Here is a 27642-nt window from a genome sequence, read left to right on the forward strand (position 1 = left end):
CATTGTGATCCTGAAACAAGTGTAAAGTCCTTTATACTTTTATCTAGCATTCTGAGTTATCGCTAAGGTGGTAAAGGTTTGAATATCTCTGCTTGCCAGAACTGCTAACCAGGTCATCCCTAGGAACCCTTTCTCAGTTTTAAGAAGCAAAAGAAATTATTGAACAGCTACTGTAATATATTCATAGTGGTTTAGATTTATGCTATAGTTTTAGTTTATGCTTTTCCTACATTTTATATAATGTTTATTCTCGTATATAATGTATTCAGTGTAGTTATGGTTATTTCAAAGGAACTGACAGTAGAAATATTTTAAATTATTTTAATGGCTTGCATTTATTTTGTCTTTGCATATCTATCTGTCTGTCTCTTTCTGATACAAGGGCTAAGTTGCTCTTTGCTTTTATAACATTGTATCTCAGCTCTAATTTAATAATGTTGTTTAGGGATACAGTTGCTAATTTTAGGGGATATTATATACATACATGTACACAAATATATGCCATTGATGGTTTTATAATTGTATAGCTTTTATCAATACACTGGATTAAAAATTAAGATAGTAAGTTTCTTTTAAGTGCTTTTTCAAGACATGACTGTACATCAGTGATATGTTACATGGACTCAGATTTGCTTGCTTAAAGAATGAGTAAAATTGTGCTCTTGTGAATGTATCCGTTTCTTGAACTCAGTTTCCTCCTCAAGATAAAAAGGAATTGAATTGGTGACTTCTAAGATCAGCTCTTGAATCACTGAATTGCCCTATTAATCTGTTGGGTCATGCACTTCAGTGATATAACTGGGGTTAGCCACAGTTTCGAAGGTAAGATTAGTGAGAGCTCATTCTCCAGCTGTAAGGTTAGGAGATTATTGGAGAATGTGCCCTGTCATTAGAATCTGGTAGGATTTGCTGATGAATACATGGAGCCTGTTTTACCAACAGCCATCTCACTAAGGGTGAGCCTTACACCTCATTCTCTTCCTTTTCTTCTTCTTGTCCTCCTAGTGACCTCAGGGCACTGTTGGGACAGTTGAAGGTCTGAGACACAGGATCCAAACCTCTACCAGTACCAGCAACTCTGTTTATTCATCAGCCAGTGTTTCTGAGACCTGGCTCCCAGCTCACTTTGATTGGGCAATTAAGGATTTCCATATGGCTTTCTTGTTTTTCATTTTCAAGTCATTTTCCTCTTCATAGCTTCCTAAGTTCTCCTCTTCTTTTCTGATGAAGTTGTAGACTTACACTGTGAAATGGACTGTCATTAATTTTTCTCTGCCTTGATTTTTTTTTTCAATTGAAAAGTAGTGACACTAACACCATTCTTTTTATTCATTATGGTCTTGGGAGGAATGAGGAGATAACCAAAGCCATAAAGTCCACTGAATTTAGAACTGGAGGGTAGTCGAATTAGAGGACTCTTCGGTCTTTACTTTAACATAACATTTAAAATGTCAGCATTGGATACATATCAGGGAAGGAAATCTCATTCTGAATGACATTGCTACAATGATAAATATTATCCTTTAAATAAAATATTAGTGTTGCATGCAGAAACTGAGAAAATGTGCTTAAAAACTGTTAAGACCAAGTCAGTTCCTGTTTCTTTCTAAAGAATATATTCAGAAAGAGGAGTTTGATGGTAATTCTAGGGCTTAATAAAAAATAACATACGCTTTCAGATTTTATGAATATTTTGTACTTAGCCTTGTTTTATAGTTCAATTTCAAGAGAACTAAATGTAATGTGTAATTCATGAATGTTTTGCTCTGTGGCCTTTTTTTATTTCTTCTAGTTTGTATAGTTCAATGTAATCGCCACTAGCTATAAAAGCTATATTAATTTAAATGAAAGTAAATAAAAAGTTCACTTACTAAGGCACACTGGTCTCGTTTCAAGGGCCTGTTAGTAATTAAATGTGACCTATGGCTTCCATATCAGAATATGAGATACAGAACATTCCAGAAAGCTCTGTGAGTGGGCACAGTTCCAGAGGAGCTGAGGAAAGGCAGAAGAAAATCCCCATGCATCACGTTCCTAGACTTACTCTAGAATTTAAATAGAATCTCTGATTTTATATCATCACATTTTCATTGTAGTTTTAAATGATTAAAACACAGAAAGGTGGCTGGGCAGGAAAGTATTCCTCACTCTTAATTTGATTATCTTCCAAACAGCACTTGGAAATTACAGTATTGGACCGAATTCTTTGCTTTCAAGCTGTACTTTTCCCATAAAGATTTCCTGACTAAACTAGGTAATGAATTACCTGTCCCAACCTAGGAGTCACATAATCATGTTTCATCTTGAATTGTTATGTCATTACTTCATAGGTACAAACCAGACTATTACCTTTAGCAAAATACCCTCACTTATACAGTATTCTAAATTTACTCCATTAACAGACCCATTTGGGCTCCTTCACCAGGGCACCTCCAGACTCTGGCCCTTCTGCCCCATACCCAGTGCCCCCCACCCCTAGTACTCCCTGTCCCGAAAGTTACCACAGCTGCCTTCTGACAGCCCCCATCTTCCTACCCTTCACCTCTCAGGCACCTTTCAGCCCGCTCTCAACACAGCAGTCACCACCATTCCCTGTCAGAGCAGAATGTGGAATGGTGGCCTGGAAGGCCTCACCAACCACAGGGGTCCCTTTACCCCTCCTGACACTTGTCTGACCTCGGCTATGCTTACTCTATTCAGACCGTCGTGGGACTTTGCCTCCGCTGTTTCTTCCTGGGCCACTCATATCTGACATGTCCATATGAGGTCTTACCAGACTATTTAAGGGTGCCACTCACCCGCCAACACCCAAGCAGCAAGCAACCCCCATTTCCTTCTCAGGCTGTATTTTCTCCACAGCACCATCACTGTAAGCATACCAGCACCTTGTTTATTTGCATATAATTTCTCCTCCCAATAGAAGATAAGCTGCTTGAGAGGAGGGCTGTGGTCTTTTCATCCTTAGTGTCTAGTACCAGGCAAGCCCTTAATAATTATTTGTTGAATAAATGAAATAATTACTCAAATATTTAATGACAGTTGTGATAACTATTATCACAGAGGAGAATAGGGACAGGGAGAGAGAGGGAGAGAACATGATTTAGATTTCCAGGCCTGGCTGCCTCCTCACTGGCCTCAGGGTTTGCCACCCTCAGAAGAGGCGGAGGAAGGAATCCTTCCTGTTTTGGGTGGGTACATGTTTGTCTGGAGGGAGCAGGGGCCCTGGGTGAAGGACCCACCCAGCTTGCTGCCTTGGGAGGAGAAGTGGTGAGTTTTGGAAATGGAGAGTCAGTGTGTCTCCTGCCCCATGCTAGGAAATGGTTGATGCCACACAGGGGCACTGGCCTCTTTCTGAGCTGGAGAGGAAAGCTTGGGAAGGGTTGGTAGGGATAAAGATGGAGGGGTCACTTACAGTCTGCTGCTCTCGTGGAGTCTCAAAGAGGCCATGCATTTCGGAGCCTGCGCCCAAAGCCTCCACCTCCTGCCTTCCTCCCTTTTTATGCAGACTGAGTTTGGCTTTAAAAGGCTCTGCCTGAGCTCTCAGTTTATCTAGAAACTTTCAGCCACTTGGCGTGGCCTTTTAGTTCCTTTAACAGATGAATGATAGTTCGATATTCTCTGAGCAAAATATTTTCCCATTAGCAGGTCGCATTCACTTGAAACTTTGAGAAAGACATACCCTATTAAAAAAACACACACACACAGAAACTAAAAAACAAAACAAAACAAAAAAACCCAGTATTCTTCTCCTTAGCATGGCTTTTCCGTGGCCCTAGTTTTAAACAATAAGTTGCCTTAGGTTTAAATCATTTATTTATTTATTTTTTGGTACCAGGGATTGAACTCGGGTCCTTGCGCTTGTGAGGCAGGCACTGGAACCACTGAGCTAAATCCCTGGCCCCTTAAATCATTTATTGATTGTCATAAAAATAATATATAATTATTCCTGTTTTGCGTAAAGTTGGCCTCACTAGCACTGCGATCTACCCTTTCTGAATTGTTTACTTTTCTCAATTTAATTCTCTTATTCTGTTGGCACAATCAAGGGCAAAGATCAAGATGTAGCAACCCATCAGGTATCAGAAAGCCTTTATTTCAGCAGATTTTGCTTTCCTATGTCCATTGCTGGAAATGACATTCCTGGCCCCTGGGAGCTGTAGAGGACCAGAGCTGGGACTCTGTCTTTCTATATCAGGCAAAAGGCCAGGATGTCAGTACCTGGCACTTCACTTTTCCTCTACTAGTTAGCCTTTTCTTGTTCTGTGTCTCTTGGTTTTGGCAGGTAGATTGGGACTAAGCTAGTAGATCTGTTTGAAGTGAGTCTAGGAAAGCTGTAAACAACAGGTTTTCAGGTACTTTCCTTGTAGGATATGACTATTATGTAGGAGGATGTGTTAGTTCTATAGTAGGCGGCAATCAAATGCAGGCTGAACCCTGCATTTATAATGAGATTCACTAATGTTAGCAACTTTTTACCTTCTAAAATCTTGAATTTTCACAAGTGGAAAAGGAGTGAGGAAGAGCTGTAAAACTTTTCATTCATTCATTCATTCATTCATCAGATACTTGAGCACCTTGTTTGTGCCTGGCACTGTATGAGCACTGAGAAATACAGCTTTGAATAAAACAGAGATGGTCCCTGTCCCTGAAAGACATATTAATATACAATGCCACAAGTAATTACAATTGTGATAAGAATTTATAAGGAAATGTGCAAGGACTTGGAGAGCATTTGGTGTCTGGACAGAATGTAGGAGATGGAGGAGGAGTGACGGAAGGCATAGTCTGGAAGAGCGATGGAAGGCAAAGCAAATGAAGGAAGCTGCTGGGCTAGCTGGCTTCTGTGGTTCTTGCCAGCCACTGTCCTCAGTGGGCAGCGAGGCTGAGCTTGTCCTTTGTGGGTGTAGTGAGAGGACTAAGGGCATGCAGGCTGGTGGAGGCAGAGCTGTGGAGGCAGAGCTGTGGAGGCAGGGTTTCAATCCCATGTCAGTGGGATGAGGCTGGGCCAGGGGGCATAGAGAAGGCCCTGCAGTGTTGGGCAGGAGATAGGTGGTGGGAGGTAGCAATGAGTGCTTTTCTAACTACCCTCTGGGATCCACCAGGCCTGGGGTGGGGTCTCAGATTCTGCATTTCTAAACAGCTTCCTAAGTGATACCAGCCCCTGTAGCCTATGGATCACACCTGGCTGGGAAATGAGAAGGTTATGAGTAGAGAGCAAGATGTCAATTAGAAATCCTAGAGGGGGCTGGAGATGTAGCTCAGTGGCAGAGGGCTTGCCTGGTGTGCCTGAGGCCCTGGATTCTATCACTAGCACCAGAAAAAACAAACATAAAGGAAATCCTAGAGGTAGTGCATTTGAAGCTATAACTAACAGAGCCCAGGGTAAGACAGAGTAGACAAGAGGGCCCTCCTGATCACCAAGTCTCCGGGGCTGCATGATACAGCCAGCGCTGTTTGGAGCATGTTGCATGTATTGTCTTCTCCTTAGGAGAGGCTCATTGAGGCCTGCATTATGATTCCTACTTTACAGATCAGGAAACTGAGGCATACTGAGGCCTTTCCCCTAATCACCCATGCTCCTGAGTGGCAGAGCTAGAGTATAAACTGGGGCAGTGCCCTATGTGAGTGGATGCTCCATTGTCCCTAGGTAACAAGAGGGGGTGGATACATGGGGAGACTTTGGCATCATCTGTGCATGAAGTTCAGCAAATCTACTTGTGTGCCAGGCATTTTACGTACCACTCTAATCCTTGAAACTGTACTAAAGTCGGTATCATGTGCATTTTAGAGGTAACAAAAATAAGAATCAGAGAAGTTAGGTGCTTGATAAGTGAGGCTGTTGCCAAGTGATTTCAGATTTCTCCGGAGCCCAAAGCCTGTTGTTTCTTTGTAGAAGCTTTTGCTGCATCACAATGTAGAAATGAGAATTCTCTCTTAGTTCTGAGGTTGGCTGTAGTTCTCAAGGGAGTCATCTTCCCTACCCTAACTCGGGCTACATCCTGGAGATGCTGTTCTGGGATTGGAGCTGCAGGCAGGAGCCTAGGCTTCAGGCTTGACTCTGTTCCTTATGAGCATATTTGCAAATATCTCTTATGACTTGGTTCTCTTTCCTTATAGGTCTCCTCAAAGCTCTATTCTGCCTGTATAAGGATAGTCATAAGGGTTGCTTTGTGTTAGTGTCTGCTGTAGGTTGGCCACTTGCTAGGTTATGTCTATTTTGTACTCTAGGAAACCCATGTCTCCAACTTAGAAGCGAGGAAAGCAGGGTATGCTGCTGCCCAGCTCACACTGGGCAAGGCTGAAATTGCTGTAGGTCTCTCATACTGCCTGGAAATCATCCCCGTTGCCTGGTGGTCAGGCTCACTGTGTGGTGTTGTATGCTAGTGATTGTTATGCTTACAACCTGCATCCATGGCAGAAATGCATTTTATATTGACTTTGAGCTGTGCACACACCATGAGTGTGTGTGCACATGTGCATGCAAATACCATGTGCATACTGATCTCCCACAAACATGTTTCATGAAACAGTGCTCATGTTTTCTACTTTCTCTCCGCCCCCAACTGTTATTAGTGCACATTGGTTATACAGATTAATGAGTTTCACGTTGGCAGATTTGTATATGCACATTACTCATTCCCCTGTTACCTGCCTGTCCTCATCCTCCTAGTTTGACGTGTTCCGGGGTGGGAGTTCAATGTGTATGATGTATTTTCATCATATTCTTGATTTTCTTTTCTTTTCCACTTCAGTTTAGTCTATTTTGTTTATATGCTCATTAAACTCTACTGAATTGCCATAACCACTCACTAATGAGGTACAGCCCTCAGTGTGGAAAATGTTGCCATCAATTATGTATATATCTCATATCATCACTCCTAAATCATCTTTTCTCCTCCTTTCCTTCTTATAGCTCTCTGAATTCAGTGAGGATGCTCTATCTGATTATATATGTAATGACATTAAGTCAAGATGCCCTGCTATATACCAACCACACTTCATAACTATGCTCCAGAGGTGGAGAAAAAATGTGTGTGTTTCCATTTGATGGAAATGCTAATGTGACAGAGGGAAGGAAGGAGGTGACCTGGGCTCCTGTGGCTTGGGCAGATGCTGGGAGTCTGAATAGAAAACTGACTTCGATGTCCTCTTATTCCTGTTGCTGAAGCAACAGTTCCAGGGAGCAGGTACTCAAGGGGAAGCTAAATCCTCCCACTAAACATTTGCCTGAGACTAGGCATTCTTAGAAGTCCACACAAACCAAAGACTACCAGCTTCTCAGAACTGGGAGAACCCTGGAGAGGGCCTAAGTCAAAGACCCAGGATGTAGGAAGGTAACTTAGAGACCTCTTCCAACCCCCATACTTTAAATTTGGGTAAGGCCAGGTACTCAGATTATAGCTTGTTCACAGTAGGGTCATAGGGCTAAGTCAGTTTAATGCTATTACAGTCACATTATAATTTATTACAACATTGAAATATAAACAATGATAGTCTGTCTATACATATGTTGAAGTCCTCTAAGCACTTTACATATATTAACTCATTTAACCACCACCGCTCCTTGTACTGTTATTTCTGTCATTTTACACAGGAAGAAACTGAGGCACAAAGAATATTCAGGAATTAGCCCAAGTTCACATCAATGGTGATATTAAAGCTTAGGTTCAAACCAGGGCAGTCTAAGCTCAAAGTTTGCCCTCTATAGCACCAAATCAGGATTTGGTGACCTTTTTCTCTCCAAAGGCTTTGTGAGCCATAAATTTCTGTTGCATCTACTGGACTTTGTTGGTTTGGTGTGACAGAAGCCAGAGCTAGACATTGACCAAATGAGCATGACTGTGTTCTAATAAAAGTTCTCTTGTAAAAATGGGGGGGGGGGGCTGGATTGGTCCATGGGCTGTGGGGTGCAGACCCGGGACTAGGCTATTCCTCCATCGCCAGGGTGCACTGCTTATCTATCCCATAGCTTCCGGTCAAGCAAAGTACTGTACTTCAGTTTTAAAAGGGATTTTGGGCCAGTGACCAGCACAAATGATGTATTTTGGGTGTTCTCTTAGGTAGAATAGCTAGGCAGGTTGGTGGCCATGATAGCTGTGTGTGGAGTCACGAGGCTCAGAGCCAGAAGAGAGTTAATTCTCCTTCCACATCCTGTGTGACCTTGCGTAAATCGCTTAACATCTGTCACTCATAATTCCCCACAGTGGTGATAATAAGCCTTGCCCCGGGCCTTTCTCCCTCACCTAGGTGTGTGCGCGAATGCTTGCATGTGTGCGTGCCTGCGTGCGTAAACATGCGTGCGTGTGTCTGTGCCGGTGGGATTTACGAGGTCTCATCTGTGGTATACTTGGAGCTGGGAGTTTGGGAGAGAGGGTAAGTATTAAATGGCATTTATCATTTATGTCTCTTGTAAATTAGAGAACCCTTCGTGGGTGTAAGACCCTTTGTTGAATGTCTGGCAAGTAGAGCCCAATTTTCAAACAGGGCTCTCCTGCTATTCCTTAGGAGAGGATGTGGCTTTATAAGGCGTGGATTTATGGATGGCCTGCAGAGCAGCAGGCTTTGTGCAGTGGAGTTAAGATGTGAGGCCGTATTTATTTTAGCTTTTAATAAGTGTGCAATGAAAGGCTTCTATAGCCAGCCTCATTATATATCATCTCGATAAGAAAATTAAGGCTTCTTTACTAAGCTGTAAATTTTAACAGTATGAACAATTTTTATAAATGTTTCAAAGTGAAATTTTGAATTTAGAAGTTGAGAGAAGCTGGTTGCATTTCAATTTAAGGGGGAGGAAACTCAGGACAGAAGTTGGAAGTGTGGTTTGCATGCTAAGGCTGTGGTGGAAGAATGGGCCTTCTTGGGAGCTGGCAGGGAAACCATGGCTTGGCTTTTGTGGGTGAGGTTCCTTGGCTAAGCCCATACACTCCCTGATGCCCCCCGTTTGTTTGTTTGTTTATTTATTTTTAAAATTTTGCAAGAAAATCCTTTTCCTTCAATGTCAAAAAAATGTGTACTGAATAGAAAAATCTCCTCCTAGGAGATATCTCATTGTCTTTGTGGTTTTTGTTATTTGCTTTGTTTTGTTGACAAAAACTGGTATTTGAAAATCCAATAGGTATGATTGCTTAGTTTTACTTCAGGACTCTAAATCAAAGATGTTATTCTTCAAGTTATGTTAAGAGCTTGTATCTAGCAAAGAAATGCTAGGTGCTGGGCTAGGGTTTCATCTGTGTTTGCCTTTTCCTTAACTCCTCACCACGTAAGAGTCCTAGGGAAGGGATGTTCTTGTTTGGGGCCCTCTTGTTGGAGGCCACAGGTTGTTCCTCTGTAGTGCCCTGCAATCTGTAACTTGCTGGAAGTTAACTAACTTGCTCAAGTATGTACAGTTAGATAGTAGCAGAAAAGAATTTAAATCCACCTTCCTGATATCCAAATCCCAGCAAGAAGAAGGACCAGTAGTCCCGGTTTCCTGGAATGCAGGATTCTCTGTGCCCAAACTGGCAGGGTCCGGGGCAAATGGAAGAGTTGGTTATCCCACAAGCAGTCTGCATACTACCCTGGTGCTCATCCATTGGGAATCTGAGTGGAGTTTCTGGTGTGGTTTCCTCCCATTCTGCTAGAATCTGTACTATGGTGCTCGCTTTGGCAACACATATACTAGAATCAGTACTATTCACTGCACATCCTGTGGGGCCCCAAATCCTAGGGCAGTTTAGAGCCAGCCAGGGAACTTGAGTGGCTGAGTTGATTAGGGTTCCTGGTATAATCGAAATTTATCAGCTTAGTTTGCATAGATAGAACAAGATGCACAATTCTGCTTGGACTAGTAGCGTTTGTAGTTTTCATTTCCACTTAAAAATATCACTATACTATTATGCATCCAAGTGTGCAGACCTGGAATATGGTGGGGTGACTTTGGATGATTTCCCCTATTTTACTAAACCCTGTTATAGATATTCTAAGATCCCTCCATCCATGCGTTTGGACTTTGGACTCTAGCTGGCCACTAGAAATGGGACCAGCCACCGCAACACTTTTGTGGCTTATCTGTCTTTTAAAGTCTGGGCTCCCTCATAGATCTGTCTCTTTTTAAACAAATCATTTTAGCCTGTGTCCAGTTTGCAGAGGACAGATGTACTTACCCTGCCTTTGAAATGCTTTTGAAGACAAGGAGTTGACATAGAGGGTCACAGATTGGGAGCTTTGTTGCTACTGGGGTAAGGGCAGAGATGATCACCTAGAGAACTTGATGCACTTGCATGTGGCCAACATGTTGGTCTCTACCCAGAGGGGAATCCATACAAACATTTGGAGATTTTTTTTCCTTTGTTTTGTTTATATTGACCTCAGTAATCCCCCATCAGTGACCTCGGGAACACCCCTCTGGTGGTGGCCGGAGAGGAAGGGCAGGAGAAGAACGCAGGTCCCTGGCTGGTTGAGAGGGGTGTTATTGGGGTGGAAAGGCCAGCCTGGCTTATCCTGCTGACTGCTGCACTATTTCAGGTGTTTGGGTGCACGAGTGGAGGTTAAAGACTTATCAGTTAAATTCACACAGGGGACCTGGTAATCACATAATTACCCATGTGCTTGTGCTACAACAGTGTCAAAGTGTTTTGTGATTTTTTTTTTTTTAGTTTGTGTTTTATTCACTTTTCTCTGTGATTGTGTTACAGATGAAATACTCTTCCAGAATGTAGGATTTCTTCTGTAATTGGTGTCTATTGTTTTTCAAAAGGTAGAAATATGACATGATACTCTATATAGAAGACCCCAAGAACTCCACCAAAAGTCTTCTAGACTTAATAACCAAATTCAGTCAAGTAGCTGGTTACAAGGTCAACACACAAAAATCAATAGCTTTCCTCTACACCAATGACCGACTCACTGAGAGAGAAATAGGGCAAATAATTCCTTTCACAATAGCATCCAAAAAACTGAAATACCTAGGAATCATCCTAACGAAAGAAATCAAAGACCTCTTCTCTGAAAACTATGGCACTCTGAAAAGAGAGATTGAAGATGATATCAGAAAATGGACAGACATCCCCTGCTTCTGGGTAGGAAGGATTGATATAGTGAAAATGGCCATACTTCCAAAACTGCTATATAGATTTAATGCAATTCCAATTGAGATCCCAGCAGCATACTTCATAGATCTCGAGAAAACAATCCAAAAATTCATTTGGAACAAGAAGAGACCCAGAATAGCAAAAGCAATTCTAGGTAACAGAGACATGGCAGGGGGTATCACAATCCCCAACCTGCAACTATACTACAAAGCTACTGTGATAAAAACAGCATGCTACTGGCAAAGAAACAGACCTGAGGACCAGTGGAACAGATTAGAAGATGCAGAAACAACGCCAGACACACTCAGCCATCTCATCTTCTACAAAGGAGCCAAACACCCTCACTGGAGGAAAGATAGCCTCTTTAATAAATGGTGCTGGAAAAATTGGGCTTCAACTTGCCAAAGATTAAAACTAGACCTATATCTCTCACCATGCACTAAACTAAAATCAAAACGGATTAAGGATCTAAATATTAAAATAGAAACTCTGAACCAGTTGGAACAGAGGTTAGGTAGAACCCTTGAAGACATTGGTGTAGGAAAAGATTTTATGAAGAAAACCTCAGTTGCCCGTGAAGTAGCACAAACAATCAACAAATGGGATCTCTTCTTATTAAAAAGCTTCTGCACAGCAAGAGAAACCACCAGCAGTGTGAAGAGACAACCCACAATGTGGGAAAAAATCTTCACCTGCTCTTCCTCAGACAAAGGTCTACTATCTCGAATCTATAAAGAACTTAAAAAGATCAGACCTCCCAGATTTAAAGGCCCAATCCAAAAATGGGCATCTGAAATGAACAGACATGTCTCAAAGAAGTAGAAATAGCAAATAAATACATGAAAAAATGTTCAGCGTCACTGGTCATTCGAGAGATGCAAATGAAAACAATGCTGAGATTCTACCTCACTCCAGAAAGAATGGCTGCTATCATGAAATCAACCAATAACAAATGCTGGCGGGGCTGTGGGGAAAGAGGAACCCTGCTCCACTGCTGGTGGGAGTGTAGACTGGTGCAAGCACTGTGGAAATCAGTATGGAGCTACCTCAAAGAACTAGGACTGGAAGTCTCATTTGACCCCACTATTCCACTGCTGGGGATCTTCCCCAAAGAATTAAAAGAATCACACCACAGTGATATATGTGCACCCATGTTCATAGCAGCACAGTTTGTGATAGCTAAAACTTGGAAACAGCCCAAATGCCCATCAACTGGAGACTAGATAAAGAGAATGTGGGTTTTTTTAAATAAAATGGAGTACTACTCAGCCATAAAAAATGAGAAATTAGAGACATTTATAGCTAAGTGGATGCACAGTGAGGTGATACTCTTAAGTGAAATAAATAGGACCCACATGTGTAAATACCGAATAGTTTCTCTGGTGTGAGAAACTGAAAGTGTAAATAAGGACTAAATGTATAATAGGTAATGTGAAATAGGAAGAAAAGAGGCAAAGGGGAAGGAAGTGGGAGGGCTAGGGGAAAGGATAGAAGGGAATGGGATTAATATGAGAAAATGGAAAAATAGGAACAAAATCTTTGTAAATAGGGAGGACTGGAGGGGTTGAAGGGAGGGCTGGGCAAGGGTGAAAAATAAGAACCAAGAGAGACTATGTAAACGTGCAAACTTGCAATGATGAATGTCATTATATTGTATACCTAAAATGTACCAATGATTAGAATGAATAACCGATAATGCAAAATAGGAAGAAAAGGTCCAAAGGGGTAGGGATAGTGGGAGGGGCAGGGGAAAGGAAAGAAGGAGAAGGAAAAATGATGAGAAATGGAAAAAATGGAAATAAAGTCTTTGTAAATAGGGAAGGGTGGAGGGGGTGAAGGGAGGGCTAGGAATGGGGAAAAAATAAGAACCAAGATGCATTATGTAAAGGTACAATTCCCAATGAGAAATGTAATTGTGTTGTATGCCTACAATGTACCAATAAAAGAATTTAATACGAAAAAAAAAAAGGTAGAAATAAAATCCAGGCTCTGCAGTGATTTGTACAGAGTAGAGGCCAGGAGCAGAGGTCAGAGTTAAGGCAGGGTGAGGCACCAGAGGGAGGAAGAGAGATGGGGCCAGTCAGGGAAGGTTGGGGCAGCCACAGCAGAGAGGGGCCTGAGGAAGAGTGGAGGAACTGTGAGGGGAGACACAGGGGAGAGAGGTACTGAAGACTCAGGTAGGCAGAAACAAAGACAGAGACCACAGGCAGTGACAGAGGCCAGTAGGAGATCCGACAGACACACAGGCAGGCAGACAACCTACCAGTGAGAAGAGATTCTTTTCCTTATGATGCTCCAACATCCCTCCTCCTACTGGTGATCCTTGCATCTGTTCACTTCTCCCTGTGGCTTTACAGTTCTCTGACTGGTCTGTGTTCCCATGCTGCAGATTACTGTGGGCTCTGGCTCCTGGAAAGGTGAGATTTGAGAGCCAGTGTCATTGGGAGCCCCATCTCAGGAGCAGGATCTGTATGTTCGAGCCCCTGGTCTTTCACGTGCTTTCTGTTTGACCTGTGCAAGTCATCTTATCTCTGTGTTCCCCCGCGTCCTCATCTTAAAATGGGGTGCAGTGAGGATTAATCCAAGTGATTTATGCAGACCTGTTAAGATGGTGCATGAAGCAAGAATTGGGTGGATATTTCAGGAACAGTTCTCAGAGCTAAATGTACTTTTCTGAACACTGGAGAGCCGACCAGTTCCTGCATGGGGCTTTGGCTCTGAGCCTCCCTGAAGCTCTGAGGAGAGGAGGAGGAGACTGTACTGGAGTGGGGCAGGGGCAGGCTCAGTCCTGCTCTGTGGGAGCTGGCAGCTGGCTGAGGGTTGAGTTTCTCTGGACCTGCTCTCAGCTGGGGTTTTAGGTCTTAACCAGGTGATCTTCGGACCGTCGGCATGTAAGTTTCCTGATTTGGCTATGACTTCATTTCTATACAGAGATTCCGTGGACTTGAGATTCTTAGATCAGGGATTGATGAGGGAGAGAGAGGGGGCGGGGAGATCATGTGCTGGTTTGTAAGTAATGAGGGAGAGAGGGTGAGGAAAGGAGTCTGGCTTCCTGTAGCCATGCTGGTGATCAAGTCTGTCAGTATTACTTTCTTATTTTATTTTTTTCTGTTTCCGTAAGGCAGCAACAGTATTTGAAAGACAGGTCATATCCTGGGGCTGAGCTCAAACAGAGGACTCTAGTGTTTGGTGGAGCACAGGCTGTGTTCTTTACCCTGTAAGATGTGTCTGGAGCTTGAAACTCAGTCATTGGTAGCCTGCTTCCCCAGCACAAGCAGATGGCAAAGTGACCACACCTGGTCTGGTGCCCTTTATCTCCCTTCTAAATTCCACTGTATTACTATCTGGCCTCTTGCATCTGGTGGAACAAGATTCCTCATTCCCTTTCCCAAAAGGCCTCCGGGCTCTCAGTTTTCTGAGTGCTACTGTTTTAGCCAGTGGTTGATTAGCAACAAGAGGAGAGTTTAGCACTCCAGGACATACTTGGGTTTGAAGAGAGAATGTTAAAAATTGGCTGTAGGAATATTAAGGAAGGTGCTCATTACAGGTCACTCCCAGTCACAGACTGTATTGGAGTGTCCTTTCCCACCGGCTCCTACCCGTAAACCTAGCTTAGTAGTTAAGAACAAAGGCTTTCCTTGGGTGTGGTGGCACATGCCTGTAATCCCAGCACTCTGGGAGGCTAAGGAAGGAGGATCACAAGTTCAAGCCCAGCCTGAACCGTTTATCGAGGTCTTGTCTCAAAATAAAAAACAGGCAGAGGATGTAGCTTAGTGTGAAGGCCCTGCATTCAGTCCTCAGTACTGCAAAAACAGAAAAACAGCAGCAGTAACAAAAACATCAGCTTTGGAGTTAATAGATGAAGTGGTTCTTCTTTTAGCCCTAATGTATGACATTGAGGGAGTGTCATTACTGTGGCTCAGTTTACTGATCTGTGCCATGGGGAGAGTAATGATATTGAATACAGTGGCCTTGAGGATTCAGTGTCTGTGCATTCACAGGTGCTTGTCCATTCATGGCATGCAGGGTTCTCCACAGGCGGCCCCTGCTCAGAGACAGCATCATGACCTGCAGTCTACACAGGGCACAGGTTACCAACTCAGGAGTGACCTGATCCTCCCTTATGCTTTGTTCTCATCATCTTTAATTTCTTAATAATTTCTGAACCTGGCATAATGGTGGAAGTTTATAATCCCAACACTCAGGCTGAGGCAGGAGGATTGCCATGAGTTCTAGGCCTGCCTGCGCTATGTTGTAAGTTCAAGGGCAGCCTGAACTACATACTGAGACCTTGTTTCACCCCCGCCCCCCATTATTTTTTTTGAACAACAATCTTGTGAATTATGTCACTGATTGTCTCACTATTCCAGCTGTACTTCCCACACTTCCTGCCTTTCTGATGCTTGTTGCTGGAAAGTCCCGTCCCCAAGCCCTTGATGGGAGAAAGGACCCTTCTGTAGAGAGAAGAGCTGCAATTTGGTTCCCTGTGTATGGCATATTTCAATACAGACACCTACAGGTGACTCCGCTTTCAGAAGTCATTTGTTACCGGGCTTTCTGAGCATGTCACCTCCATGGTCAAGCAGTGAAAGTGAGGCCAGGTCAGTGCCCCTCCTCAATGACTGCTTAGCTGTGACTGAGGCCTTTGAGCACAGGGTCTGGAACTGGCTGGGTCCTTTTGGAGTTTTCCCTCCGCCCTTCCCGCCTGCTCAGTATCACACTCCCCAGCCACAGTGGGGAGCTGCCCTGTGTCTGCTGTCTCATGATAATGACTTGAGTTGTCCCCCACAGTGGTGACCTGTGATTATTCACTGAGGTGTTTCATAGGAAAACCCAACTTTTTTGCTTGGGGTTTGGGAGATGGTGGAGAGCATAAAGCCAGTCACTGAGGTGCCCTCACTGATTCACCTTCTGTGCTTGGATTAGCAGTTATGCTCTTGGATTGGGTCTGGGTAAAGCTTTGCCATCTTGGATAAGTCCTCTAACTCCTGGGAGCCTTGACTTACAGTGTCTGAGGTTTGGTTCAAATCTAGCTTCTTGGACTAGCATGTGAGTCTCTTTTGCTACATAAGGATTTAGTGACACAGAAGTTCTTTGGAAAACAAAGAAGTAGTGCACCTCTGAGGAATTGCAAAGAATTGGAGTCTCCTTTCTTTGTTTCAAAAGCTCAGAGAACCAGGACCCCAAGTTGCAGAATGGCAAGCTGAACAGTGAGGGCTGGGTGCAAGTACCCTACTCAATTCCAAACATCCAGTTCAGCCCCTGTGTATTTACAGGGACGTCGGCTGGACCACAGGGCACTGTAGCCTCGTGGGGCACCAAGGCCACGTGCATTTTATTAGCTGAGTGTCAGAAAGGGAATTTCCATGAATATTATCTATGACTCAGAGAGACGCAGCTGAGAAGGACAGTAGGGAAGATTTTCAGAAACATGGCCTGCTTCTGCTGCCTGTGAATTACAGAAACATTCCCAGCTGAATTTCTGAGAGTGGAATACATACAGGAGGGCAGAGGTGGGTGGCAGTTGTCATTGGAGGAGTGTGAATGAATGCTTGGCTTTTTCCTTAAGTTTGCTGTGATGTAGTAGGGGCTGGATGAATATGTAAGATACCTGTATTTTAATCCCATAGAGACCTGTCTCGCTCACTCAGCTGAAATTATCTGTTGGTCCTTGGGGTCACTGACTTCCTTGAGATTTCAGGACTGCTGTGGTCAGTGCAGACCTGGATGCAGGGCCTCCTAAGGGAAACTAATTCTATGAGGCCGGCAAGCCATCCCTTGAAGTCCTGTGGGTCACCCCAGAGCCACCAGGCCCATTGTTGGCACCTCAGGTGACGCTGTTGCTTCTTTTTGCAGGTGCTCACGTCATGCCGGGCTTTCCTGGTGACAGCACGCATCCCCACCAAGGTAAGTGGCCAAGCATCCTTCTCTCTCTCTGTCTTTCACACGCTCATTCACACACATTCTCCTCATGTACACTCACACATACACATGCTCACACATGTACACATTCACACACTCAAAAGCACTCCAGCACAACACACATTCTCATCTCAGCTGTGTAGACCTGTGACCTGGGCTAAGGAGTCGAGTTCTCTTCCCACCCCTACACTTTCCTTTCTCCCCAGGAGCCCCTAAAGGTTGTGAATATGCCTATTTTTCACCCCTGTGCAAGGGCGGCCCAAGAAAAGCAGAGAAGCATTTTGTATTTTCTGTCCCCAAAACGCCATATCCGTGTCATTTTTCTTCTCAGCCAGGGCGTGGTTCCCACTATTTCAACTCCGTTTTGGATTTCCTCTGGTCTAGTAATGGCAGGTTTTACTCAGGCTGTGCTATGTGGGAAATAACCTTCATAACTCTTGAGAGGGTTACTGCCTCGTGGCCCTGCAGCCCTCCCCGGTGCCCTGTGTTGCCTGTGAAAAGGAACGCGGTCAGCGTTGCTCAGTCTCTTTAGAGGTCCATTCAGCAGTTTTCACAAGAGGCCCCTCATTCCAAGGTGCCTGTTAAAATCAAAACTGAGGGTACATAGTAATGGCATAGTAGTGGCTTATTTTGTTATGGCAACCAAAAGGGTCAATCATTTCTATAGGATGTGGACTGAATGGTAGTATCTAAAAAGCTATTGTATAAGTAACATTTATTGAGACCTCTTTTAGTAAATAATCCTTAAAATCTTATGAGAACCATGAAGTGGGTCCTATCATTTTTCCCCATTTTACAGATGAGGAAACTGAGGCATGGGAAGGTTCACTAACTTGCCCAAGATCACACTTTCCTAGAAGGTGACAGATGTATAACTAGTCAAGGAAGCCTGACTGCAAAGCCCCTGCTTAGCCACACTGTTCTTACCAGAACTCAGCAAGTTGTCAGCTAGGTGTATATAGATGTTGTCCTGTGTGATTCTCATGGTAACCTTGATGGACAGTTGCTGTGCAGAAAGACTCACAAGTCATGAGTAGGAGGGAAGAAGTTGGTTCCCCACATTCTACTTTTCCTGCTTTTCCTGAGGTAAGCTGCCTGGCCTACCAAGTGCTCAGGGAATGGGTATGGTTTGGTAGCTGCTTTTGCAGTTACTGAGCTCAGATGCTTGGGCTACAGTGTTATTTGCTCATTTTCTTAGTCCTTTCTTGTTCTTAAAATTTAGCTTTTAGTCACCCACCCACTGTTTTCTTTTTAACCCCCTCTTGTACTGGGGATTGAACCCAGGGCCTTTGCAGGTGAGGTACATCTCCAGGCCTGTTGAGACAGGATCTCACTAAGTTGCCTACCCTGGCCTCATGTCTATAATCCTGTTGCCTCAGCCTCCCAGGGTGCTAGGATTACAGATGTGCCCTACAGCTTCTGTTTTGTGAATGTGTACTTATGTGTTAAATAGGGATCTTTCAAAATTTGGAATCTGTTGATTTGCTCCCTCGGTTTGTAGTTACAGAATTAAGGTACCTGCTGCCTTTTTTCTTTCAGAACACACACATTTTTAACTCTAATGAAATTTCTCCGAGGAAAAAGACATTTGGACTGGTTTTTTTGATGATATAAAATGAACCTGTTTATGATGTCTTACAAGTGAAATCAATCATCCTGGCAGTGAAGTTGGCCTGAACTGCCCATAATTAAAATAGCCAAAGGCAGGATGGAAGGAATGAATTAAGCATCATCCCACTGGTGAAACACTGATTGCAGAAGGAAATTCTGTGGGGTGGAGAAAATAGCCAAGGCTTCTGCCTTAGCTTAAAATATTCTGACTCGAGAAGGTGCACTGCCTTCCTGGAAGGTCGTTGCTATCCTGCCAGGTGGCCCTATTCTGTCCCCTTCTTGCTCTGGTACTGAACAAAGGCCTAGCTCCACCGTGGTGTTTATAACAATTCTCACCACCCTGGCCAGGGAAATTCGAACATTGTTTCTGGTATTGTCGGCATCCCAAGACAGAAAGGAGATTTTCTTCTGTTGTGGTCTGCTGGAAGCTTCCTGCCTTAGAGAAGCTGGATTCTATGTGTTTGCCTGAGTCTTGGCTGAGAAGTAAGACCAGTGCCAGTATGTAGACTTTCTGGTGAAAGAATTATATTCAGAACATGAATAGAAAACGGGCACTGGTATGACTTAGGTGTCCTCTCTTTCTCTTTTTTTTGGGAGGGGGGTGCTTAACATGTCTTTATTTTGTATAAAGCCATATAAAATTAAGCATGTTCTCTTTCTTATCAGTATGTATGTGAGATGGGGCCCATATGTAGTCAGATTCACAAGACAGACTTGCACATCTTGGTAATTAATCTCAAGCAGACACCCTGGATGGAGAAATAGAGATTTACCATCACCTCCTCCTCCCAAAGCCCCAGTTTTGCTTTCAGTGCTTGGATAAGTATCAGATCAGGGAAGGGTTTGTAGACAAGATGGGCTGAAGGATCCCCTGATGTCTGCTAGGCAAAGGGTTGGCAGTCTGGGAGGAGCATGGGGTGTCAGGGAGAGGGAGTATGGGCGGGGAGGGGCGTGCTGGAGGAAACTGTGGGGGCAGGGACTCAGGCCCAAAAGATGACAGGGCCTCTATGTCTGGCTGCAGGCCTGAGGCTTGGGCTGTAGAGTAGTGGGGGTTGCATTGAGATGTGCTCTGCTGCCTGTGCGGTGGGCACTGTCTTGCTAAGTAAGGTTCAGGGTCTGGTGAGCAAGAGCCTGGTGGAGAGCTATTGGTAGACCTGGTTAATTCTTTCCAGATATCTAATCAGTCAGTAATATCTGCTGATCAAACTTAAAACTATTGTCAGTTCTTCACACAGCTTCTATCTGTCTCCGCTTCCTTAGTAGTCTCCCTGCTACCTCTTACCTGTAAATTTTTTTTTTCTTTTGCGGTACAGGGGATAGAACTCAGGCCCTTGAGCTTGTAAGGCAGGTGCGCGGTACCACTGAGCTAAATCCCTGGCCCCCTGTAAACTTGATCTAGTGGCATTCTTTGAACTGTCTTCAGGGAAGGGCTAGAGTTGAGGAGTATGAGTTATGGGGACTGGGAGCAAAGGCCTGATAAAAACTAGCCATGGGTGAGATCAGAGAACATTATTTGAGCCTTACAGAGATGCCTTTTAAGCTGCCTTAGAGACTACCTTCTACACTACTAATATTAACTTGGGACTGGACTGATCACAGAGTCAGTCATTCATTGCTTATTGATCACCAGTACTGTGGGATCTACTCCTTTCAGTTTGTATCTCATCTGAGTTCTTTTAATGCCTCTACACCTTTACAAATTCTTCTTCTTCTGCCCAAATTTCCCTGTCAACCCTTTTTGCTTAACAAACGAAGTACTCCAGGGCCTAGTGGAAGTGTCACCAGTCTTACCTGGCTGCCCAGTGCTTTGCCATCTCAGTGAAAGCCCTCAGGTGCAGTAGAAGCATCTTAGTTGACCTCTGGATAACCTCCCTGAGCCTAATCGATTAAGGTATCAGCTCCCATCCCTGGCACTGCCCACTGATGCCAGCTGTGTGGTCACAGAGGTTAGGCTGTGAGCTCGAACACCTGTGTGCACCCGTGCCCACCTGTTGGATCAGTGCCCATGGGGCTTGTGGTTCTTTCCCAGACCTGTTGATAGCAGTTAGAATTACAGTATCAGATGTTTCTAATCAAAGACATTTCACATAGCAATGAAATCTGAGTGCACAAGAGAGAGTATGTATGAAATATTAAATGTTGATAAAAGCAAATTACTTAGAATAATTCCTCTAAAATCTTTAAGGTTCAGACAGTTGTCTGGGGGCAGGGATGAGAAACATAATAATCTGGAAGACTTCTGCCCTCTGGTTGCTTTGCTTTGTCTCATAGTAGTTCTCCCAGAGGCTTACACTGGGGACTGGAGGTCCTGTACTGGCCCCTAGAGGGCCAGCCTGTGGGCTCACCATGTTCGTGATAGGGCCAAAATTTATATGTCTCCCTGCTGCGCAGCTCTGAACCATCAGTGCAGCATGCGTGACTGCCCTGTTGAGCAGCATGGGACAGTCCCATTGGGTGATACAAACTGCCTGATGGGTCAGTCATGCATGTATCACCAGTGGTTCAAGCCAGCAGGAATGTGTTAACTCAAAAAGTTTGACACTGCATCAAAGAGTGCTTAATGAAATCATGTTTATAAGTTTAAAATGCTTCCAAGTATCTCACTTGAAGGCTGCACATAATGGTTGGAGGATGAGCTGCACATCTATTCCTCTTGGATTCTAACGCACACCCAGTAGCTCTTCAGGGAGGTCTGTGAACTGACCGAGGGAGTCATGAGGAGGAGTTCTCTTTCTATTTCCACTTCCTGAAAATAGGAAGATTTGGGGATTTTCTGCTCTAGGATGTGTCCTGCCAGTGTTCCTGGTGCACCATGCTGCCAGGGAGCACAGCCAAGGCCCTTCTGAGTTTGGTTCTAGAGGTGTTCTTGGGCCATTGCTGACAGAATCCCAATTTGTGTTTCCTCATCTCTCTGCAGATGCAGGGAATGTGGAATGAAAATACTTGAAAAATTATATCTATCCATTTTCTTGTCATCATCTCCTAAACAATTCAGTTCAACAACTTTTTTTCCATTGCATTTATAGAGTACTAGGTATCATCAGCAATAAAGTACATGGCTGTTTTTAATTACAGCATTTTTTTTTTTTTTAGCTTGAATTGTGTGTTTTTAAATCCTCTTTAAAAGCCTCTGTTTTCTCTTCTCCCCTCATTACAGCTCGAGTTGACCTTCAGCTACTTGGAGATTCATGGCGTTGTGTGCACCAAGCCAGCACAGGTGAGTATGAGCGAGTGCTACCTGCCAGAGCCGCTTGCTCTGTCCTGAGTTGTTCTGGTTTCACCATTTCCCCTCAGTATTGGGGATTGAACCCACGCCCTTCTCACTGAGCTATATCCTCTGTCTTTTTCAGATATTTTGAGACAGTGTTTTAATAAATTGCTCTGATTGGGCTCAAACTTGCACTCCTCCTACATCAGCCTCCCAGAGGGCTGGGATGATAGGCATGTGCCACCATACCCAGCTCTGGTTTAGGTATTAAATGTTTCTTGAGACACAGTTGAAAAACAAGATGAGGGGAGATAAGAGTTTTCAGAATGAGAGGCATAAGGAGAACACATAACTGAGAAGAACAAATTAGCTGTTATGTTAGCTGGCCATTGGAATATGGTTACTATTCCTTAGAGGTTTTGTGCAACAAATGTGTGTTTTTGTTTTTGTTTTCTGCAGTGCTGAGATGACCTTCCAGGGCTTTCTGCATGCTAGGCTAGTGCTCTACCACTGAGCTACACTCCAGCCCTATACAATAAATTGTAACACTAAAACTTAAAGTTAATATACAGCACTCCATAAGTTCTTCTTCCTCCTCCTCCTCCTCCCCTGCCCCTCCCGCTCCCCCTCCCAGGGATTGAACTTGGGACCTTGTGCTTGCCAGGCAGGTGCAGCGCCACTGACCTATGCCCCCAGCCCACCATAAGTTCTTTCTTAGTGTAATAATCTTCATATATTGGTGCTGAAAATGTAGATTTTTAAAATATCAGCTTTTTTTGAGCTATAAGTAACTAGTATAAAATTTGATAACTTTTGGCTATGTCTACTGAATACACTCAGTTGCACCAAAGTTACCTTGTACACCTTAGTAAACACCCTTCTCCCCTCAGGCTTCTGCTCTTTGTTGCTACAGAATAGTTTGTGTTTTCTAAAATTTTATGTGGATGAAGCATGCACTCTTTCCTGTCTGCCTTTTTTCATTCAGTTTAGTTATTTTATGAGTGATTTGTTTTGTTGCTTCTTAGTAGTACATTCCTCCATAGTGCTGAGTGGTGTTCCATTGTATCACACTGTCACAGCTTGTTTATCCATTCATCTGATGATGGACATTTGGATTGCTTCCATTTTTGTCTATGGCAAATAAAACTGCTATGAATATACAAATCTTTAATTGGAAATATGCTTTCATTTCTCATGGGTAAATGCCAAAGAGTGCAATGGTAGTGCCTTAGTTATTTTCTTGTTGCTTGGACAAAGTGCCCACCACCCATAAGTTAAAGGAGCAAAGGCTTATTTTGGCTTACAGTTTGTAAAGGTTTCAGTTTATAGTCAGCTGGTTGCAAGACAGGGTGGCATGGCAGAGGAGCATGGCCAAAGAGAAACAGTCCATGCCAGGGTAGGAGGAAAAAAGCAGCAGCAGCAGTGAGCCTCTCTTTCCCTTTTTATTCCCTCCAGGCTACAAGTTTATTGGTTGATGCCACCCACACCCATGGTAGTTCTTGTATCTTCAGTAAATTCAGTCAGCCCTCACCCAGAACCATGCTACTCCAGTCAGTAGGTACATGTTTAACTTTTGGAGGAACTACTAATCTATTTCCCAAAGCAGGTTGAACCCTTTTACGTTGTGACCTGCAACATACAAGGGTTCTAGTTCCACTATCTCATTCCGAGCAGTGTTATGATCCGTCTTTTTAATTTTAGCCACTTACCCATTGCTAGGATTGGGTGTGTAGCTTAAAGGTTGAGCACTTGCCTCATATGTGAAGCCCTGCACCAAAAAGAAAAAGGAAAACAAAAACATGAAAAATACTCTAATAGGTTCATAGTAGGTACATGGCGCTTTTTCATTGTGGCTTATTTTGCATTTCCCTCATGACTGAGTATATTGGATCTTTTTATCTGTGCACTCCTCAACATCTTTTTTGTGTAATACCATTCAAATCTTTCTTCATTTTAAAAATTGGGTTGTTTGTTGTCTTACTGAGATTTGAGAGGTTTTTAAAATAAGATTCTAGATAGAAACCATTTTTGAGCTGTGTGATTCCTACGTATTTTCTACCTATCTGTGCTCAACTATGCATTCTCCTAACAGTGTTTTTCAAAGCACAGAAGTCTTAAATTTTAATGAAGCCCTGTTTGTGAGTATTTTATTTTATGGACCATGGCTGTGCTATCATATTGCTTGATCTTTGTTCAACCCCAAGTCACAGAATGTTCTGTATCTTTAAAGAGTTAAGTTATATATCTTCATACATGGTCCATTTTTTTTCCCTTAAATATTTTATTTGAATGCCATTTATGATACAAAAGTATTCAAGTAATTCAAAGCATCAACTTTTTAAAATAGTGGTATTGGCCGGGAATTTAGTTCAGTGGCTTTGCCACCTGCTGCGCAAGTGCAAGGACCCGAGTTCAATTCCCAGTACCAAAAAAATAAAATAGTGGTATTTAAATAGTTGTAAAATATGTGTCTTGTATTCTCATATTGTATTGGCTTTGGAGAGTACTCAAAAAACAATCTATATTCACTAACTTGGCAAAAGCATTGTCTTTTTCAATGGACAGTTCATATTTTCTACACTTGATCTTAGCCAAAAGGCCAAGGAGCAATGACAGTTCATATTTTCCAAAGTGATAAACATTTTTAAGATCTGTGATCTCCAGTTTTTAGACATACAAATGTGATTTCATAAATTAATTTAAAAATATGCACGTTGAAAAGACTGAATTTTTTCCTTTAATGAAAAAGACAGAGAAATGAGTGAAGAAAATTCTAGCTTTTCAAAAATGAAGCATCATACATCAGATTTTTTTGGAAGACTGTTTACCTGCCAGGAAATGAATGCTGTCCAACTATATCTCCATTCTGAAGGTGATAGTCATTGAAATCTGGACTCATGGCTCCTTCAGTGGCAATTAATCCATCTGGGCTGTAGAAAAGGTCAGATCTTTCTAGAATATCTCCTTCATGGATATATGGCTCAGTTCGATCATCACCGTACAAGTACTGCTCACTCTCATCCATTTGACGACTCTCTACCATCTCCAGCTACTGAGAGTTATGCCAGCAAAACTTTTCCCTCTGAATTTTCTTTGCCCATTCATCATCATATTCTGCAATAATATCCAGTGTATTATCACAGACCTTTCGGATTTCATTATTTTTATCATGCATCAGATCTATGAGATATGCTGGAGCTTGTGTTTCCTTGATTATGACATCTCTCGTGGCTTGGTGGAAAACCATCTGGTAGAAGACATAAATTATCTGACACACAAATTCATCATCTTCTTGTTGAGCGTTTAGCAATTCAATAAGGGCAGGCATTATTCCAGATTTAGCTAACAATGCTGCACAAGAGTCATCCATAGATACAGTTCCAGTCATTATAACCACTTCTAAAACAAGGTCATCTTCAGCAGCACCTGGTTTCAGTTTATCCTTGAGGTGTGGAACCATCTTGTACTCTTTAAGAACCAGTTCCCAGTCCAAGTCTGGAATGGTCAAATTTGCCAGAGTTCCCAAACACTTGATTACAAACTCCTCCTCTTCATCATTAGAGATCTGGGCTGCAAGATCCCCAACATAATCAATAAACAGATTTTTAGTTGGTCCATCATGCTGGGAAATGTTTCTAATCATTTTCATCAGCAATGGATCCTTGAACTTCAGAGCTCTTTTCATGAGCATCTTTAGCCCATTTCCTTCACAGATCAGCTGTACATTCCTCTTGTTAGCAGCAAGATTAATGCAGAGAGAAATGAGTTCCAAGTCAATTCGTTCATCTGAACATTCAAAGAGCATCTTCATTAGCTGTGGTGTACAGTCAGTGTATGCAAACATTGATTTAAAGTGATCATCCATGCTTATGTGGTAAAGCACACAAATTGCTATTTGTAGTTTTCATTGCCTAGGAGTGCAGTGAGTTTTGGAAGAAATCCAGCTTGTACCATCTTTTTCCTCAGTCCTGTGTCAAAGGACAGTTTTAGTAAAAGCTAGAGAGTGATATTCAGTAAATCTTCATGCTCACATGGTATCAGTTTCACCAGTTTTTCAACAATATCCATTTCCACCATATCATTTTTATTCTCCATAAAAATGCTGAGTTTCTTTAAGAATGTTACAACTAGAATAAGCAGCTCAAAATTGTCCCGATCAAGAGCCTTCACCAACATGTGAACTATGTTCTTATTCCTCATCTTCAGTTCTGTACGAGTATCCTCAGCTAGATTCAGAAGCAAATAAAGAGCAACTCTCAATAGCTGTTCTTGTTTTACCACAAGCCCCTGGTACTTTTTAAAGGTTTTTTCATAATCTTTCTTCAGGGTTTGGTTTTCAAGGTCTTCATCAATAGCCTTCTTCTTAGAAAGTTCTTCTTGCCAAAGCTCATGTCTTTTTAACTCATGATCAATGATATTCATACACAGAGCTCCAATTTTATAGTGAGTGATTACTCCATGAAATTGAGAGAAGCTCTTTTAACTTTCCTTTTGAGGTGTCTGGCGTCCTCCCCTTGCATGGCGGCAGCTACTTCCGGCCGTCAAGCACCCTCACCCAAAGGCAACCACACTCCCGAGGCCAGCGAGGCAGGGCAGCGGCAGTGCTCCATGATCCATTTTTAACTAATTTTTGTATAGAAAGCAATGTTTAGATCTAAATGTTATTTTATTTTTTATTTATTTGCAATACTAGGAATTGAACTTTCACAATGAACTATATCCCTCGCCCTTTAAAAATTTTTTATTTTGAGACAGTGTCTCACTAAATTGCTAAATTGCCCAGGCTGGATTTAAACTTGTGATCTTTCTGCCTGATCAGTGTCAAAGTGCTGGGATTATAGGTGTGAGCCAGCACATCTGGCTAAATGTTTTTTAGATGTGAATGGTACATCCACGTGTCCCTGTGCCATTTGTTTACTGTCGTTGTGTCCCTGAACTGGTTCTTTCCCTTATGGAGAATCACATGTCCGTATTTCTGTCTAATCAGGAATTAGTGTCTTAGTCCTATCCCTTTGGTCTAATTGCCCATCTCTGTGCTGCTTCCTCCCCTTGTCAATGACTGGCTTTAAGAGTTAAAATAAGATGGTGTGGAGCCTTCAACTTTGTTCTTCCTTTTTCAGAATTGTTTCAGTGATTCTAGGTGCTTTGCAATTACATATGAATTTTGGCATCACCTTGGTTTCTATATAAAGCCTGTTGAAATTTTGACGGGGATTATATTGGATCAATTTTTAGGGGGAATTAACATCTTAATATTGAGTCCTCTGACTTAAGAAAATGGTATATCCATTTATTTAGGTCTTAGTGATCTCTCAGCACTATTTTGTTGCAAGTTTTTAGTGGGTCTTCTGTCAGAGTTATTCATAAGTAGCTCATATTTTTGATGCCCTTATAAATGGTATTGTTAAGTTGCAACTCTGAATTGTTTCTTGCTGATATTAGAAATACAGTTGAGTTTTAAATAGCGATTCTGTGCCCTGCCATGTTGCTATTCTCACTTAGTATTTCTGTTAGTATTTTAATAAATAAGTCCCATCTCTTTCTACAGAGATAGCATCATTTTTGAATATGGATGCCTTTTGTTTACAACATGGATATCTTTTATCCCTGTTTCTTGCTTTTCTGGTGTTGGGAAATGCTCTGCTGTGGTCTCTCCTGCCCCTGAATGTCTTGCTCGACATGCCAAGAACTTATTCAGGGTTGTGGCTGCTCTTTACCTAGGGTCTGTCTCAGGATTATTTTGTAATGGGTGTACTGTAGGATGATGGAATGTTTCCCTTTTGCAGAAGACCAGTCTTGCTTACTGTTTGCTGTGAAACCAGCCAAGCCTCA

The 27642-nt window shown here is 42.8% G+C and overlaps 1 protein-coding gene and 1 pseudogene across 13 annotated transcripts in view; one reads left to right on the forward strand and one right to left on the reverse strand.

Moving 5' to 3' along the window:
• Carmil1 (capping protein regulator and myosin 1 linker 1) overlaps positions 1-27642 on the forward strand; it is a 305246-nt gene that overhangs the window by 104637 nt on the left and 172967 nt on the right. For 12 of the 13 annotated variants that reach the window (XR_015439361.1, XR_015439362.1, XR_015439363.1 and 9 more), the window contains exons 3-4: positions 16926-16976; positions 21760-21819. Coding sequence is in view for 9 of the 13 variants with exons in the window: in XM_087181828.1 (XP_087037954.1) it covers positions 16926-16976; positions 21760-21819 (111 nt within the window). In the remaining 4 variants the exon portion in view is untranslated. Of the gene's footprint in view, positions 1-13490; positions 13961-16925; positions 16977-21759; positions 21820-27642 lie in introns of those variants that run through there. The other variant, XM_087181835.1, reaches the window with a different exon arrangement.
• LOC106009606 (kinesin-associated protein 3 pseudogene) lies at positions 24676-26274 on the reverse strand (annotated as a pseudogene).

The sequence above is a fragment of the Heterocephalus glaber genome, unplaced genomic scaffold, assembly GCF_053883595.1.
Source record: "Heterocephalus glaber isolate CG9 unplaced genomic scaffold, H.glaber_assembly_v1.0 deba00001472, whole genome shotgun sequence".
NCBI classification, from domain to species: domain Eukaryota; kingdom Metazoa; phylum Chordata; class Mammalia; order Rodentia; family Bathyergidae; genus Heterocephalus; species Heterocephalus glaber.